This window comes from Rousettus aegyptiacus, unplaced genomic scaffold, assembly GCF_014176215.1.
Source record: "Rousettus aegyptiacus isolate mRouAeg1 unplaced genomic scaffold, mRouAeg1.p scaffold_m13_p_7, whole genome shotgun sequence".
Lineage (NCBI taxonomy): Eukaryota > Metazoa > Chordata > Mammalia > Chiroptera > Pteropodidae > Rousettus > Rousettus aegyptiacus.
Window position 1 is genome coordinate 108,493,672 of NW_023416310.1, and position 14,427 is coordinate 108,508,098.

At 52.6% G+C, this 14,427-nt stretch overlaps 1 protein-coding gene across 1 annotated transcript in view; it reads left to right on the forward strand.

The window, feature by feature from the left end:
* ADAMTS2 (ADAM metallopeptidase with thrombospondin type 1 motif 2) overlaps window positions 1-13,795 on the forward strand; it is a 205,897-nt gene extending 192,102 nt beyond the window's left edge. Inside the window, exons 21-24 of the mRNA XM_036225072.1 lie at window positions 319-526; window positions 2,089-2,218; window positions 3,208-3,294; window positions 9,941-13,795. Coding sequence (XP_036080965.1) covers window positions 319-526; window positions 2,089-2,218; window positions 3,208-3,294; window positions 9,941-10,392 — 877 coding nt within the window. The 3' untranslated portion in view covers window positions 10,393-13,795. The remainder of the gene's footprint in view (window positions 1-318; window positions 527-2,088; window positions 2,219-3,207; window positions 3,295-9,940) is intronic.
* Window positions 13,796-14,427: the final 632 nt, after the last annotated feature.

A 14,427-nucleotide genomic window follows, 5' to 3' on the forward strand; every position in this document is an offset into this window, starting at 1 on the left:
TAGGAATGAGTGGTGATGGAGTTCTCACTGCTGCCTGAAGGGTGGTGGTCATGTCAGCAGAAGCTGAGGGCAGAGGACAGAGACAGGGACAGAGGCCAGCAGAGTCTCTCAGGCCTGGGCTGTCTGTGGCCACCCCCTCTAGGTCCCCAGCAGTGGACATGCATGGGATCCGTCACCTACAAGACCTCGGGCAGGGGTGCGGCAGGCCTTCAGGGCGCCTTCATGGGCACAAGGAAGGTGGCAGCTGGGGGAGCAGGCCGCCTTTGCTCTGTCCACCTGGGCCACAGGGGGACTGATGGTGTCATTGCGCCCTGGCAGGTGGGTCACGGGCGAATGGGAGCCATGCAGTCGGAGCTGCGGGCGGACAGGCACGCAGGCTCGCTGGGTGCGCTGCATTCAGAGGCTGCACAACAATGCCACTCGCTCCGTGCACTCCAAGCACTGCAACGACGCCCGGCCCGAGGGCCGCCGGGCCTGCAACCGTGAACTCTGTCCTGGGCAGTGGCGGGCCGGACCCTGGTCCCAGGTAAGTTGTCCCCCTAGCCCCCGTGTTCTCGGCCCCCAAACCGAGCTTGGGCAAAACTGTGGCAGCCAGGGTGCTCCACCTTTGTCTGGACTCAGATCCTGCCCCAGGCGACATCTGGCAGGTCTCAGGGCACCAGGGCTGCTATGGGGTCAGTGCTCTGTGAGGAAACCCAGTGGAATATGCGTCTTCGCTTCTCAGGGCCAGGCTCTCGCATGCTGCAGGGACCTGGGATCCTGGGAAACCCAGGGCAGCCTGGGGTCCAGGATCCAAGGGACAGCCTGGGTTTCCATCTCTGAGGGTGGAGGTGTGGTCTGGAAGGCCGGCCAAGCTTGCAGGAGAGAACACGAGCAAGGGCAGACTTAGACTGGGCTGGAAAGGGTGGTGAGGATGGTCTCAGGGATCAGAGGGGCAGTTTTGGGGTCAGGGCAGAGCAAAAGTGACACATCCAGCTGCAGCCGAGACCAGCACAGGCTCCACAATTCGCTGGAAGGATCACAGGGCTCAGCAGTTGCACACACGGTGTGGTTTACTGCAGTAAGCTCACAGAGTGGAACCAAGGAAGGGGAGGGTGCGTGGCCCAGTCCAGAGGAAACCGGCCGGGCACATGCCTCTAGGTGTCCCCTGGAGTGGGAGTCACCAGGGGTGTGCTTAATTCTCCCAACAATGATGTATGACAACACACATGAAGTGCTGCCAACCAGGGACCACCTGAGCCTGGATGTCCAGGTTGTCCCTGGGGATCAGTCGTGTGGGCATAGATGCCTGCATGGGTGATGACATCAGGTGCTGAAGCTCCAGGCCCCCAGTGGGAAAGCAGGCGCTCAGCAGAAATCATGGTGTTCCTGTAAACCGACTGGTGCAGCGTGACTCAGGCCTCAAGCGTGAAAAGCACTCATCCGAGACAGAACATCCCATAACTTGGTTCCCGGCTTCCGCCCAAGGGTCAGTCACCAAAACAGGCCTTTCCTGGGACTGGAAGGTTTGAGCAACCACATCTGCTGAGTCAATACTTTCCCACACGCAGGGTGAGGTTGTGAGAATTACCCCCAGGCGGGGCTGGGCCAGTTGTGAGCCAAGTCTGGGCATGACTGCTTCTGCGGCCCCCCTACCCCCCATCCCATGGGTAAGGCAGAGGGGGCAGGGCTGGAAGGGCCAGCGAGGGTGCTGTTGATTTAGAGCCTTGTGGGAGGTTCAGGGGGAGAGGTCCTCTGCCAGAGCCTCCTGGGCTCACTTAGAACCACCCCAGTGGCCCAGTGCACAGCAGGTTTCCCTGGGCCTTGGGCCACCTCTAGCCAGAGAACCCAGAAGTGCCAGGCCCTGTGTAGCTGCTCTCTTTAACTCACAGTAACTCAGAGACATAAGCATATGTGCCCCCTCTTCAGAGCCCCAGGACATTGAGGCAGCCTCCTAAGGCTGAGGCAAGGCCGGACAGGCCTGTAGCACACAGTGTCCCCTCTGCCCTTTACCACCTCCCACATGTTATGGGGTCACATGCATGGGAGGTCTTCCGGGCCCAAACCAGCATGGGAGGTGGCCCCTGATTACCGACTCTCCACCTGTAGTGCTCGGTGACCTGTGGTGATGGCATCCAGGAGCGGCCGGTACTCTGCCGTACCGCGGACGACAGCTTTGGGGTCTGCCGGGAGGAACGGCCTGAGACGGCAAGGGTCTGCGGGCTCAGCCCATGTCCCGGTAAGCCCTCTGCTGCCCGTCTCCTGGGCCACAGCATGCAAGCCCCAGGACCAAGGGCAAGGCCAGGCCAATGCAGCTCTTCGCACAAGCAGCCGACTCAGCATCCCTAACCTTGAAGGAGAAGCTGAGCCCTCACAGGCCAGGTTGGGCCATTCCCAGCAGGGGACACAGGGGACTGCTCATCGCCGTCAGGCCAGGTCCATCCCTGCCTTCCTGACATCCCCTGTTGCTCTGGGAGATGGAACCAGATGCCCAGTGATAGCACAGAGGGGCTCAGCCAAATAGGCACCTGTGTGCCCAGCCCTGCCCAGAGAACAACTAGAACACTGGCTATATGCAGAGACACCTTGGCAAATATCAGGCATGTGACCTCTTTGGTCCCCGAAACAGCTCAAGACATAGGCCCCACTACAAGTGCTATCTACATCAGGGATCCCCAACTGTGGCCTGTTAGGAACCAGGCCGCACAGTAAGAAGTGAATGGCGGATGAGAGTGTGAAGGTTCATCTGTGTTTGCAGCCGCTCCCCAGCGCTAGCATCACCGCCTCAGCTCCACCTCTGATCCTCAGGCATTAGATTCTCATAGGAGCACTGGATCCTGATGCCAAAAAGGTTGAGGGGCAGTGGTCTACAGAGAAGGGAGATTGGGGTCAGGTGTGCCTGCCCCCTCAGCTGGGGGTTAGATCCAGGGTTCCCTTGGTCCCTGTGTTCCCAGAGAGAGCAGTGGGTGCCCTGCTCAGCAGGCATAGGACAAGGTGTAGAAGAGCATCACACAGATCAGAGCTGCAGCTGTGCCACAGCTGACACCCAGGATGCATGGTGCGGGGAAGCAAGAGGCTGGGGTCCACCTGTCACAAGGGAGAGCCTTGATTACCACGCTGGGAAGTTGCGCCCCTCTGTGGCCCCCTTCCAGGATGAAAGGGCTGTAGAGCACGGGCAGGGCCTAGCCTGCTGCTCCAGTGGCCACAGCCCCTTTCTCTTTTCTCTAGGAAACGTGTCTGACCCCTCCAAGAAGAGCTATGTGGTGCAGTGGCTGTCCCGACCGGACCCCAACTCGCCAGTCCAGACCTCGTCAAGTAACCGGCCCGTTTATAACTCTGCCTCTGCCCTCCAGTGCATGCCCTGCGCCCTGTGGAGCTTGCCGTGGGCTCCCCTCCTCTCTTTCTATGGAAAACTCCCCTGACTCCTCCTGAGGGCTCTTGGTTGAATCTGTTTTCTCCGGGCCTCTGTGCTCGACCATCTCCTTTGGAGCCGCCTGGCTACCTGGCCGGGATGGCCAGCCTTGCAGAGGCGTGGCCCAGGCATTCGCCTCTTGTGTGGGGCCGGGACCTGGTTGATGATGGCTTGTAAAGGGTCAAAGATCTGTCATGGTGCTGGAGGGGCCAGAGGCCAAAGTGCAAATGTGACCACTTAGTGACCTGTTCGTGGGGCCACATCCCTCCAGGCTGGAGCTGCAGGTCGGAAGTTGAGGGGAAGCCTGCCCATCCCCTTTCAGATGCGCCTGCCCCGAGGCAAGCGAGGCCACGGAGGTCTCGGGCATGCGGTTCTGCGCTGCCAAGCCAGGTGGCACAGCGCCGGGTGTCCAGCGGTGCATCGGGGGTTCCCGCTGCCTCTGCTGCTGCTGCTGCTGCTGCTGCTGATCCTGTGCTGAGTGTGTCCTCCTGACTCGTGCTTCCTGTGGCCTTTGTGTCCTACTTACACAGCCCACGCCCCCATGCCCTGTCTCCTCAAAGAGTTCAGGTCAAATGGAGGAGGATGTGTCCCTCCAGTGGGACATAGGGATACTCTGCCACTCCCACCCTCTGTCCTTTAGCTCCAATGGCCTTTCCTCATTGTGTGCACCTGACCCCATCCACAGGGGTGATAGAGAGAGAGAGAGAGAGAGAGAGAGAGAGAGAGAGAGAGAGAGAGAGAGAGAGAGAGACTGTGATGTGAGCGCGGCCGCCTTCCAGTGTGAACAACTACAGAATTACCTCACTTTTTATTGCTTTTTTGCTTAGACAAAACTATGTAGAAAATGCCTTAAAGTTGAAAGGTAACAGAATTGGCTGCTAACTCCAGCTTCAGAGGGGGACTTGATCCAGGTAAGAGGCCAGTAGTGCAGGTCTAGGCAGGTGCGGTCTGAGTCACCCACCTCTGGCCAAGGATAAGGTTTCCCAATCATGTGGCTTGGCTCCCTGCGCCCCTTGGTCTGTATGGTGACCAAGGCACTCTCTAGCCACCTGTGCAGGAAGGAGATCGGTGACCAGTGGGCGCTGACTGTTGCAGGAGCCCTTGGAGGCTCCCACAGCACTGCCTTACCCCAGAGGGCACATGCCTGGCCCCTCAAGTGACCTGTGTAGCACCCTGCGTCACTCCCGCCGCCTGCCCCAGCCCTATCCACCTGTGAATAGCATCCCTGCCAACTGCGCCAGCCTCCCGGCACTAATTACTGTTATGTAAATACTCGGTGTATAACGCATACTAATTCTCATGACTGTTAACTTCCAACTTTGACGAGGCCATGTGAGTGACACGAGTGACTCTGGGAAGGTGCAATATGCCCTGGGCGTTGTGCTCTGTCTATATGCACTTTGGTTTATCAGGGATATTTTATTAGTGTTTTGTATGTATTTATGACGTATTATATAGGTTCCATTGTCGTCGCTTTTCTGGTTTTTTTTATGAGACGTTAGTGTGTGCCAAAGTGACTATGAAAATGACCTTTTATTCTTATTAACACTGGAAAGACTTCCTGTCATGCAGCCCACAAATAAACTCAATAAAAGTTCAGTGAAACTGGGTGCTTGGGTTTCGCATGCTGCTGGCTGGCTCCTTCTCTTCGCCTCCGTGGCTGACGGCACTGTGGACCCGTGGGTGCCCTTCTGTTGCGTTAGTTCCTTGGTTTCTAATTCAAAGGACTTTACTGCTCCCCTTCCCCCTGCTCGACTTAAATGTTTAGGGTCCCTTCCCCACAGAGACATATAACCCCTCCCCAGGCAATTTTAAAAATGTGGCAGAAGCCTGTAGATAGTCCACCAGGAGTTTGAGTTCTGATCCGTTCATGCTAAATGAGCAGCTCCGGGAAGGTCTGTTTCCTTGCCTGGTTGGAGGTTTTAATAGGAAAGAGACTCGGGTGGATTTCTCCCATGGGGTGGGAATGTGGGATCAGTATCTGAGATAGTTCTGGTCCAGGTCCCTTTACCCTAAACTGCCACCAGGCTACCGCACTGGTGTTTGGGACAGCTGTCTGCTCTCTGTTCAGGGAGAGGAGGTGCCTTTGTACCGCAGGAGAGCCTGGGTCGGCAGAAGGGCACGGCAGCAGTGGCTCTGGGCACCTGGCCTGCGACATTCACAGGTGTATGCTCAGCCGGGCCTGCCCTCAGGAGCCACAGGGCCTGTGAGTTTGCTCACCTTGCTAACAGGGATCAGACAGAAGGTCAGGGTCCAGCAGGGACCTCCTGATCTGGGGCCTGAGAGGCATTCCGCGGTGGGCATCTCCTTTTTCCCCTTCCTGGGAAGAGGTCCCATTCCAGGGAGGAGGGAGATCATGAGAAAGGACAGCATGGGGCCACCCTGCGTCATGGCGATGGGCTCCAGGGCACAGTGCTCAGGTGTCAGTCAGTGGGGTGGGGGTCACAGTAGCTGCGGCTGAGTCCAGCCTGCCCAGAGCTCTCACCATTCAAGAATTCCAGCCCAAGACAGACAAGGAGACCAAGGCAACTTGTGTCTGACAGACCTGCATCCATCCAGCCCCTTCCCAAGCAGACCAGGAGAGGTCTCGCCCAAAGGGCTCCTTGCTATGTGCCCGGGAACAGCCAAGGCAACAGAGGGTGTGTGGGTGGACAAGGAATGCCGACCTATCAAAGGCACAATGGCAAATGATGCTTGACCAAGAGAGAATGAAGTTTTCTTCACCCCAGTCCTTTCCAAAGTGTGGGGATGGAGGTGACTTAAATGGCTCCTACACGCGGCCTGAATGCTACCAAGCATTCGTTCTCCGTCACAAGCACCTGGGAAGGAAGCCTCGCTCCGTGAGTTCTGGCATCTCTCTCACGCTTGCTCATCTCTCTCCAGCTCAAATCTGTGCAGGCTGGAGTATCGCTCTCAAATTTGAGGAATTAAAAATTGGACTTACGAATTGACATAAGAGGACTTAAATCTGTTCTTTGTATTCGTGTTTTGGAGCTCCATATTACTACATGAGTTTTCCAGGAACAGTAGTAGTATAAAATTTTCATCTAAAATAAATTTTAAGTTAAAAAAAGGAGTTATAGGAGGAAACTATTAAGCAAATAGCAACATGGGTGGTGGTCAGATGTAGCCGTGATTTTGGAGATGGCACACAGACGACTTCAACTTATAAAATATGTTTACTGTCGACGGTCTGTTCATGAAAGGCAATAAATAGGTCTTGCCCAGAGTTAGTTGCTGCTGGAAATGGCTGAAGATCAAGTATTGTGAAACAGAAGTTTTTATCTTGATAGAGAACCTGGGCCCATCAGCGCCTTATGACGCATCACTATCTCAGGTGGCTCTCTGCTCAGTGATGCTACTAAAAAGTACACAACCTTTGGCATCCTTTTAAGAGCGGTGGGTAATGATTGTTTTGAAATTTTTCTGGGCTGATATTAGCATAGCAAAGCTCTCGGTCAGTAACTTTCTCAATTATTTATTCATTCATTGAATTAATTTTTAATACCTTAAACCAATGCAGTCCAATCAGACCCAGAAGTCCAATATGTACGCCAGGTAAAGGGAAGGACCCTGGAGAAGGGAGCCTAGCCACAGTCCCTGGCCCGCCTGTCTGTGACATGGAGAAGGACTGATTCCCCCAATTCATCCATTTGCTCAGCAACATGTGCCAAGTGCTGTCTGTGTCAAGCTCTGATCCAGGCACTGGGGACACTGCCAAGCACCTGACCAGAAGTGGGCAAGCTTTTTCTCTCAAGGGCTAGATAGTAAATGTTTTAGGAGTCGGGGGCCATGTTGCCTCTGTTACAACTACTCAGCTCTGCCTTTGTGATGGGAAATCAGCGAGAACAATAAACAAAGGGCAGGCTGTTCCAGTACAATCTTACTTACAGAACTGGGTGGGGACCGACTTGGCCTGAGAGCATCGTTGGCTGACCCCCTGCCCTAGGCCGCGGTGAGGTGTGCTCCTCAGGTCCCCAGCCAAGTAGGAGACAGTGAGGGAGGTGTTTAATACCCCTCCATATGGCAGGGGCTGCCCTCCTCCCATCAGCACTGCTAGGCAGGCTCTGCCCTGTTCTGTGCCTTTGCTCCTAGCAAGAGCACCCTTGCGTCAACCTGAGGTCTGTGACCAGCTCGCCTCGGTGGCTGTCAGTAAAGGGAGAGGGTCCAGGAATGGGGAAGGGAACGCGGGGGCAGCTTTGTGCACCCCCACCTCCACCAGTTTCAAACAGGACTGTTCAGATTCCATCTGTCTCATACTTTGGGCATCTGTGTCAGATTTCATCTACCAATTTTCAAACCCTGAAAGCCACATCTCTAGATCTGCCAGCTTGACTTCTGGATTCAGCCCTTGGCTCTCAGCTGCCTGCCCGCCCGCCTCTCTCCCCCAACGTCGTGAGCCTGTGGCTTGGTCTCAAGGTCAGGAAAACCAGGGCTTGTCCTGAGCAGCCTGCTGGTGTTCATCTCTTCAAACCATGGGTCCTGCAGCCAGTCACGCCTCCACCCGATTTTAGAAGCTCAGAGCCAAAGCCGAGTCCACCTCTGGTGGTAGGTGCCTCTGTGTGTTCTGGCTGGTGACGTTGCTATTTTAAAATCCACGATTTCTGTGTTTGTTATTCACATTTATATTTTTCATGTTTATTCATTTATGTGTCCTTTGATTCACTGTTTTAGGCTCTGAGGATAGAGGGAGGGTCCAAATATAGCTTGGGGCTCTGCCCTTCGGAGCTTTCAGAATAATGAAAAGTCAGGCATTAGTCACCTTATCCGACAATTAAATGTGAACTTGCCAACTGGGATGAAGTGCCGAGAAGGGGAGACCCATGGTAGCAGGTGGCCACATACTGATGGGATTGAATGTCCTGAGAGGGGTCAAGGAGTGTCTACCTGAGGAAGGTGTGTTTTAGCTGAGCCTGGAGGGTGAGATACGAGTGGCTGGAGGAAGGAGGGAGAATGTGCAAAGTTCCCGTGGCCAGCAGGAGCACAGCGCAGAGCATGTCTGAGACCTGCGTGTGGCTGTTGAGGTGATGGGACAGGTCTTCCTTCTGAAAACAACAAGAGGCAATGCAAGGGCTTCGATCAGGACAGTGACATGGTCACATCTCAAGCTGAAAAGCCACATTCTGACTGGAGCGGCATGGCTAAATGAGGAGGAAGGATGGAGATAGACAGGCAGAGAGGAGGCTCTTACCACCGTGCAGCCAAGACGCAAGGCAGCTTGAGCCTGTGGGAGAGGACGTGGTCGTATCTGAGAGGGTCCAGGAGGACAAGCTGATGGACTTAGAGGTGACGGGATAGGGGATGCTGGAGTCTGGCATGTGCACCTGAAAGGCCATCCTCTGAGGCACGTGGTGGCAGCACAAGCCACACCTGAGGAGAGTGAGGGAAAAGGAGGGTGCCGTGGAGGTTTGTGTGAGAGATTTAAGGCCCTCCCTGTGGAGAGCAGTGTCAGCCAAGAAACAGCAGGCGGAGTAGGGCCTGTGGAGGCTGGGGATTGGGAATTTATAATCGACCAACTATCCCTGTTATGTGGCTCATTCTTTCATGCTGAACGAATTTTTGTACATCATCTAAGTGTTTGTGTTGTGTATGGAATGAGGTGGTGGGGAAAATGGAAGAGGAATGGAAATTTGGGAAGAAGATAGAGTGAAGGAGGAATGAGGGCAAGAGGACCTAGGTGGGTTGGATTAACACAGGTGCAGACAGAGTTGAGGTAGCCTGGGAGAAGGCAACCATGTGGAGAGCGAGCGGCAATGAGGGCTTCTGAGGAGAAAGTCAGGGCTCTCCGTGCAAGCTGACCATGGATGACAATTTCTTGGGTGGGAAGGAGGTGGGGTGTGCTGGGCACAATGGTTAGCCTATGTGAAGCTGTCAAGCTATGGAGCAGTTGGCTGGGAAACAGCTAGATGCTCGGGATGGCAGGGCACGGGGCTCTTGGGTAAATGGAAGCAAGAGGAAGAAAGCCCGGCCAAGCTCAGGTCACTTTTAATTTCCCTTGAGGCACTTTTCAGAAACAAAAATCACCTGGGCAGTGTGAGAGAGGACAGGAACAAAACATGAAGGGGTGTGGTGAGGACACAGCCGAGGCTCTGGAATCTGCTCCATTGGGTTTTAGAATTTGGTTCTTTTAGGTTTAATTTTGTTATAGTTACCGATTGCAGATTACTGTAATCCAACTCTGCTACATAATTTCATTGGGGTTACCATGGAAATGTCTCATGTAAAGGCCCATTCCTTAGAACGAGCTTGGAATCACTTTCTGAGAACAGACGGGCCTCACTTCTGTCTCAAACTTTGAAAGATACCGAAAAATATGGACTCAGCTGGGGCCTGCTTGAGGCGGGGAGCACTGTTCACAGCTTGCACTCCAGGGCAAGGCTCCAGGGTGCCATTGACAAGGAAGCTACACGGACTTAACGCGTGAGCTCGCTTGCCTCTGTGCTGTCTCTGGGCTCTTTCCAATGCCACCTGCAGCAAGGCACTCCCTGTGGGGGAACAGAGTCCCCCTTATCTTGTCCTTTGGTTATTTGTCCCACTTTTCTCTTTCAGAGGGCCGCTGCCAAGGCGACAAGTCATTGTTCTGTAGGATGGAAGTCTTATCTCGCTATTGCTCCATCCCAGGCTACAAGAAGCTGTGCTGCAAGTCCTGTAACCTGCATGACAACCTCACCGATGTGGATGATAGGGAAGAGCCACCTCCTGGGAAGCATAATGACATTGAAGAGCTCACACCTACCCTCCCCATACCTACTCTAGTCATGGAGGTGCAGCCTCCACCAGGCCCGCCCCTGGAGGTGCCTCTCAATGCCTCCAGCACCAATGCCACCAAGGACCACCCGGAAACCAATGCCGTGGATGTGCCCTACAAGATCCACGGCCTGGACGATGAAGTCCAGCCACCCAACCTAATCCCTCGACGGCCGAGCCCATACGAAAAGACCAGAAACCAAAGAATTCAAGAGCTCATGGATGAGATGAGGAAGAAGAAGATGCTAGGATAGTTCTAATAAAATGGAAAGGCAGCATCAATAGCAGTTTGTTCTTGCTTGTAGAGATATTCCATGGGATGGCGAATCCTGTGTAGTGGAGATCAAGTCAAATTTCTGATTCCAAAGGTTTTGAGAAAACAGAGGGAGGATGACATAAAAAATATATGTATATATATATATGTATATATATATGGTTCTGAGTGTGTAGCAACAAGGTGAGCACATGGGTTTCCCAGTCCTAGAATGTTCTAAGTCTCATCCTGGGGCTTAGCATGGGCAGGGTGGCCCACAACCCCCAGCAGTGCGGGCAGGCAGGAGAGCTAACTCGGAGAGCGAGAAACCATTGGCTTCAAGTTTCTGAGTCAAGTGACTGGGGATCTTCCTTTCCTCAATGGTGACAACCAAGGACATTTCCTTCCAATCCCTGGGCCAAGGCACAAGCCCCATGGGGACGCGTAGGCAAAATGGTGATGTATTTACTAACTAACCAGCCACTAAGGTGAGCACAGTGATGCTGTGAACTCCAGTGCCTTTGAGGGCCAGGCAGGTGGCAAGGATGAGTGTGATGGCCAGCTGGGGAACAGGCCTAACCTGAGAGCTTTGACTGTCAGCTCCAGCATTGCTGCCTCCATGAGAGCTGGGCCCTGTTACCAGATAACATGCTTTTCCGTGGAAGTCTAGATTTTTGTCTAAAAAGTCTCAGTCCTTAAAGGTTAGTTTAAAATATTAGAAGGAGGGCTAGGAGTCTACTAGGGTTGAAACCTCTGGCCCCCAGATTTGACCTGACCTGGGCTTGTGAGTTAAGGACTTGGGGAAAGCCTGCTGACCCATGCTCACCGGCTGTGCTGAGCATCTCAGCCAGGTCTGTGCTGGGAAGCTGTCTACTTCTTTCAAGAAAGTACCAAGAACCCTGTTAAGTGGGGGCTTGATGGTAGACCTGAACAGTGGACCATATTTCCTGCAGGAGGAGAAGCAGCCGGGTGCTCCAGGCCTTGTTCCTCTCCACAAACCCGGCCACACTTGTCCCCTCTAGCCAGCCTGGCCTCAGCCCTGCAGCTTCCCAAAGAGGCTCTCTCCTCCCCAAGAGCATTGGAAGGAGAGGCATGTGCTCTGCTGGAAAGCCCAGTGAGTGGTCAAGGCCCTAACTATCCCAGAGGGGTGGGACTGCAACCACCAGGGTGGCCACATCCAAAGGATCCGCGAAGCGGCTTGTGGGAGGTAGGCTTGCCCTGCCCCTACTTCCATCCTTTAGGAGTCTCAGCAGTGAGCCACAAGACTGTCCTCTGATGGGAGGCACCAGGTGGGGGTGGGGAGAGCTTGCTCTGTTTTGTTCTTTCTAAACTGTACTGACTTCTCTTTATGGCAGAATGGTGCTTTGTGAGCAAGATGTGAATGAGAAATAGGAAAGGAGTGGGGGTGGATGGGAAGATGATGGCTGATTTTTACCTCTTCCTGCACGGAGAGTAACAGGCCCCTTAAACATCCCCAAATTACAAGACCAAGGGGCACATTAGCTCCTTAGCTGGACCTACCCTGACACATAATTCTTGAGTTTTTCATATAAAGGAAAGTTCTAAAGCCTTTTTATTCTTGCCAGTCATAGATCTTAGAGAACTCTTGCTTATTTAAATCCCCACTACATGGACAAGAATACTGAGGCTCAGGATGACACCATGACAGCTACTTTATATAGAGTTTTGCGGTGCTAAATCTCTGTCTGAATCTGTGCATGTGTGTGGGTGTGTCTCTGTGTGTGGTCTAATGGACAAAGTGAGGGTGTGGGACACAGTGAGAACTATCTCTGGAATGAGGCTTAACCTTCCAGCTGGGTGATACCCAGCACCCTCTCCCCTGGTATACCTGCCTCCCTCCCCTCTGCCTCCACGTCAAACACATGCTCATATGTGCTCCAGTGTCTCAAAAGACTTGCTGGCTCCTAAGAATCAAATCTGCTCCTTTTGCAGAAAACATTTTTGAACATCTCTCACAGTATCACTCCTTCCTTAATAAGACGTGGTCAAAACACTTTTGCAAACCCGCCTCTATAATGAGGAATGGGTCCCTCTGCTTTCCCTCTTCATTCAAGCCCCTGACAACTGGTGCTATTCACAGCCTGAAGGACTGGTGGCTCTTGCTTGGGTCCATCCTAGAATGTAAAAAAGTCCAGGTGACAAACCCTGGCCAGAGAGTACCACTCAGTTTACCCAGCCTGGGGGCATTGGGATGGGAACACACCATTCCTCAGTCCCTGCAAAACAGGGCTGCGTGTCTGGGGCTGAGATCTTCGGGATACTCCAGGGAGACGTTGCCAGGGGTACCCGTCATTTGCTGGAGGAAGAGAGAGGAAGAGAGATGCCCTCTTGGAGCTGTAGGCCAGTGTGGCTATGGCCTCACATGCCATACTCAGTTCCTTGGACCATATAGCCGTAGAACTCTCCAGAACTAGACAGTCCTCACAGGTCTATCTGTCCGAGGAACACAGTGTTCACTCAGCTCTGAGGAGCTGCAAACCTCCACTGAGCTTGGTGCCATGGAGAGCAGACTTAACAGCAGTCCTGAGCTTCCAGAGGCAGCATCTGTCCATGGCCCTGGGCTCTTGCCTCCTGAGGGGTGGCACAAGCACACGAGACTCAGACGTTCTCTGTTCACACTTCTGATAAAATCAGCCAAGGTGCTTGAGAGTCACTTTATGTTCTTGGGGAGACTTGTGCCAGAGTTTAGGGACATGGCTCTCTGATCTGCTCCTTTTGGAAAACCAATGGAATCTCACATATAAGCCTTTCATTTGTATTTTAAGGGTTTTTGTTTGTTTCTTTGTTTGGAGTCTATAAATGGTGCTCAATAGCAAAATCTTTATCAGATGAAGCATTATGACTATGTACTCCTGGATGACAGGCGGCCACCACAGGAATCACCATGGTGCTGGAATCAAATCACACTTTATCTCACTGATCGCAGCAATCAATACATTTATTTTCTGTATAGTAAAATTGGGTTCCTTGATTTTATAACTTATTAAAGTCAAACACCTGTGTTTTTGCACCTTATGTCTGTGTTTGTGTTCTTACCTTGACTATACTCATCCCCCATCCCAACTCAGACTTAAGCAGATGAAAGGATGCACTGCCCTCATGAGGCCAGGGGAGGGGGCACCAGTTGGCACTGAGCCGGGACCCTGTAAAAGGTGAGAGGTACCCAGAAGGGCTCAGCCCTCTCCTAGCTGCCCATGGAGCTGGCTTTCCACGTGATCGACTCAGCCTGCAGCTTCCAAGGAAACCTTTAGTTCAGAGGACATGAGACTCTCCAGACACTTCCTCCTCCTCCCCGGTGACAGTTCTCTCCCAGAGTTAGGGCTTCTGGAAAAAATATTAGAGTCGAGTTTAATTTTAATTTCAGAGAAATGACAAAAAGTATTTTAGTATAAGTATGTCTTGTTTTTATACTAAAAGGTTTTTTGTTGTTTCTCTGAAATTCAAATCTAACTAAGAATTCTGTATTTTTCTTTGCTAAATTTGGTAACCCCACCCATAATCAGTGTTTTGCTTTTAAAGACAAATCCATGCACTCTGGCCCTCTTTGATTTTAGTGGGTGCTGGGAAGGAGGGAACTTGATGTTGGAGGAGGAGACGTCTCCTGTTACCCTGAGCTGAGGAGGAGGCAGATGACCTGTGTCAGTGACGGATAAAGGAAACAATCAGAAATCTTACTCATTTGTATAGGGACTGGAGGTGGCTTAGGAATGCACTGGATCTTTCATCTTATTCATGGTAATTTGTTTTGACTTCATTTTTATAACACAGTTAGTTCTTAACAACAGAAGAGAGGAAGTTAGAATAGGTGTGTGTGAATCTGTGTATTCGGAGTTGCGGAGGGAGTGAAGTTGGGTAAGCAGAACTGGCTTGAGATGAAATATTTGCAAAGGTCATTCATAATTGAATAGTCTGGACAGGTTACTTCAGAAAACAGGCCCGGGTTATAGAGGAAGTAGGAGGGAAGCCCCAAACTGTGCTTTCTGAAGATGTGGATAAATGGTTAAGAGGAGCCAAA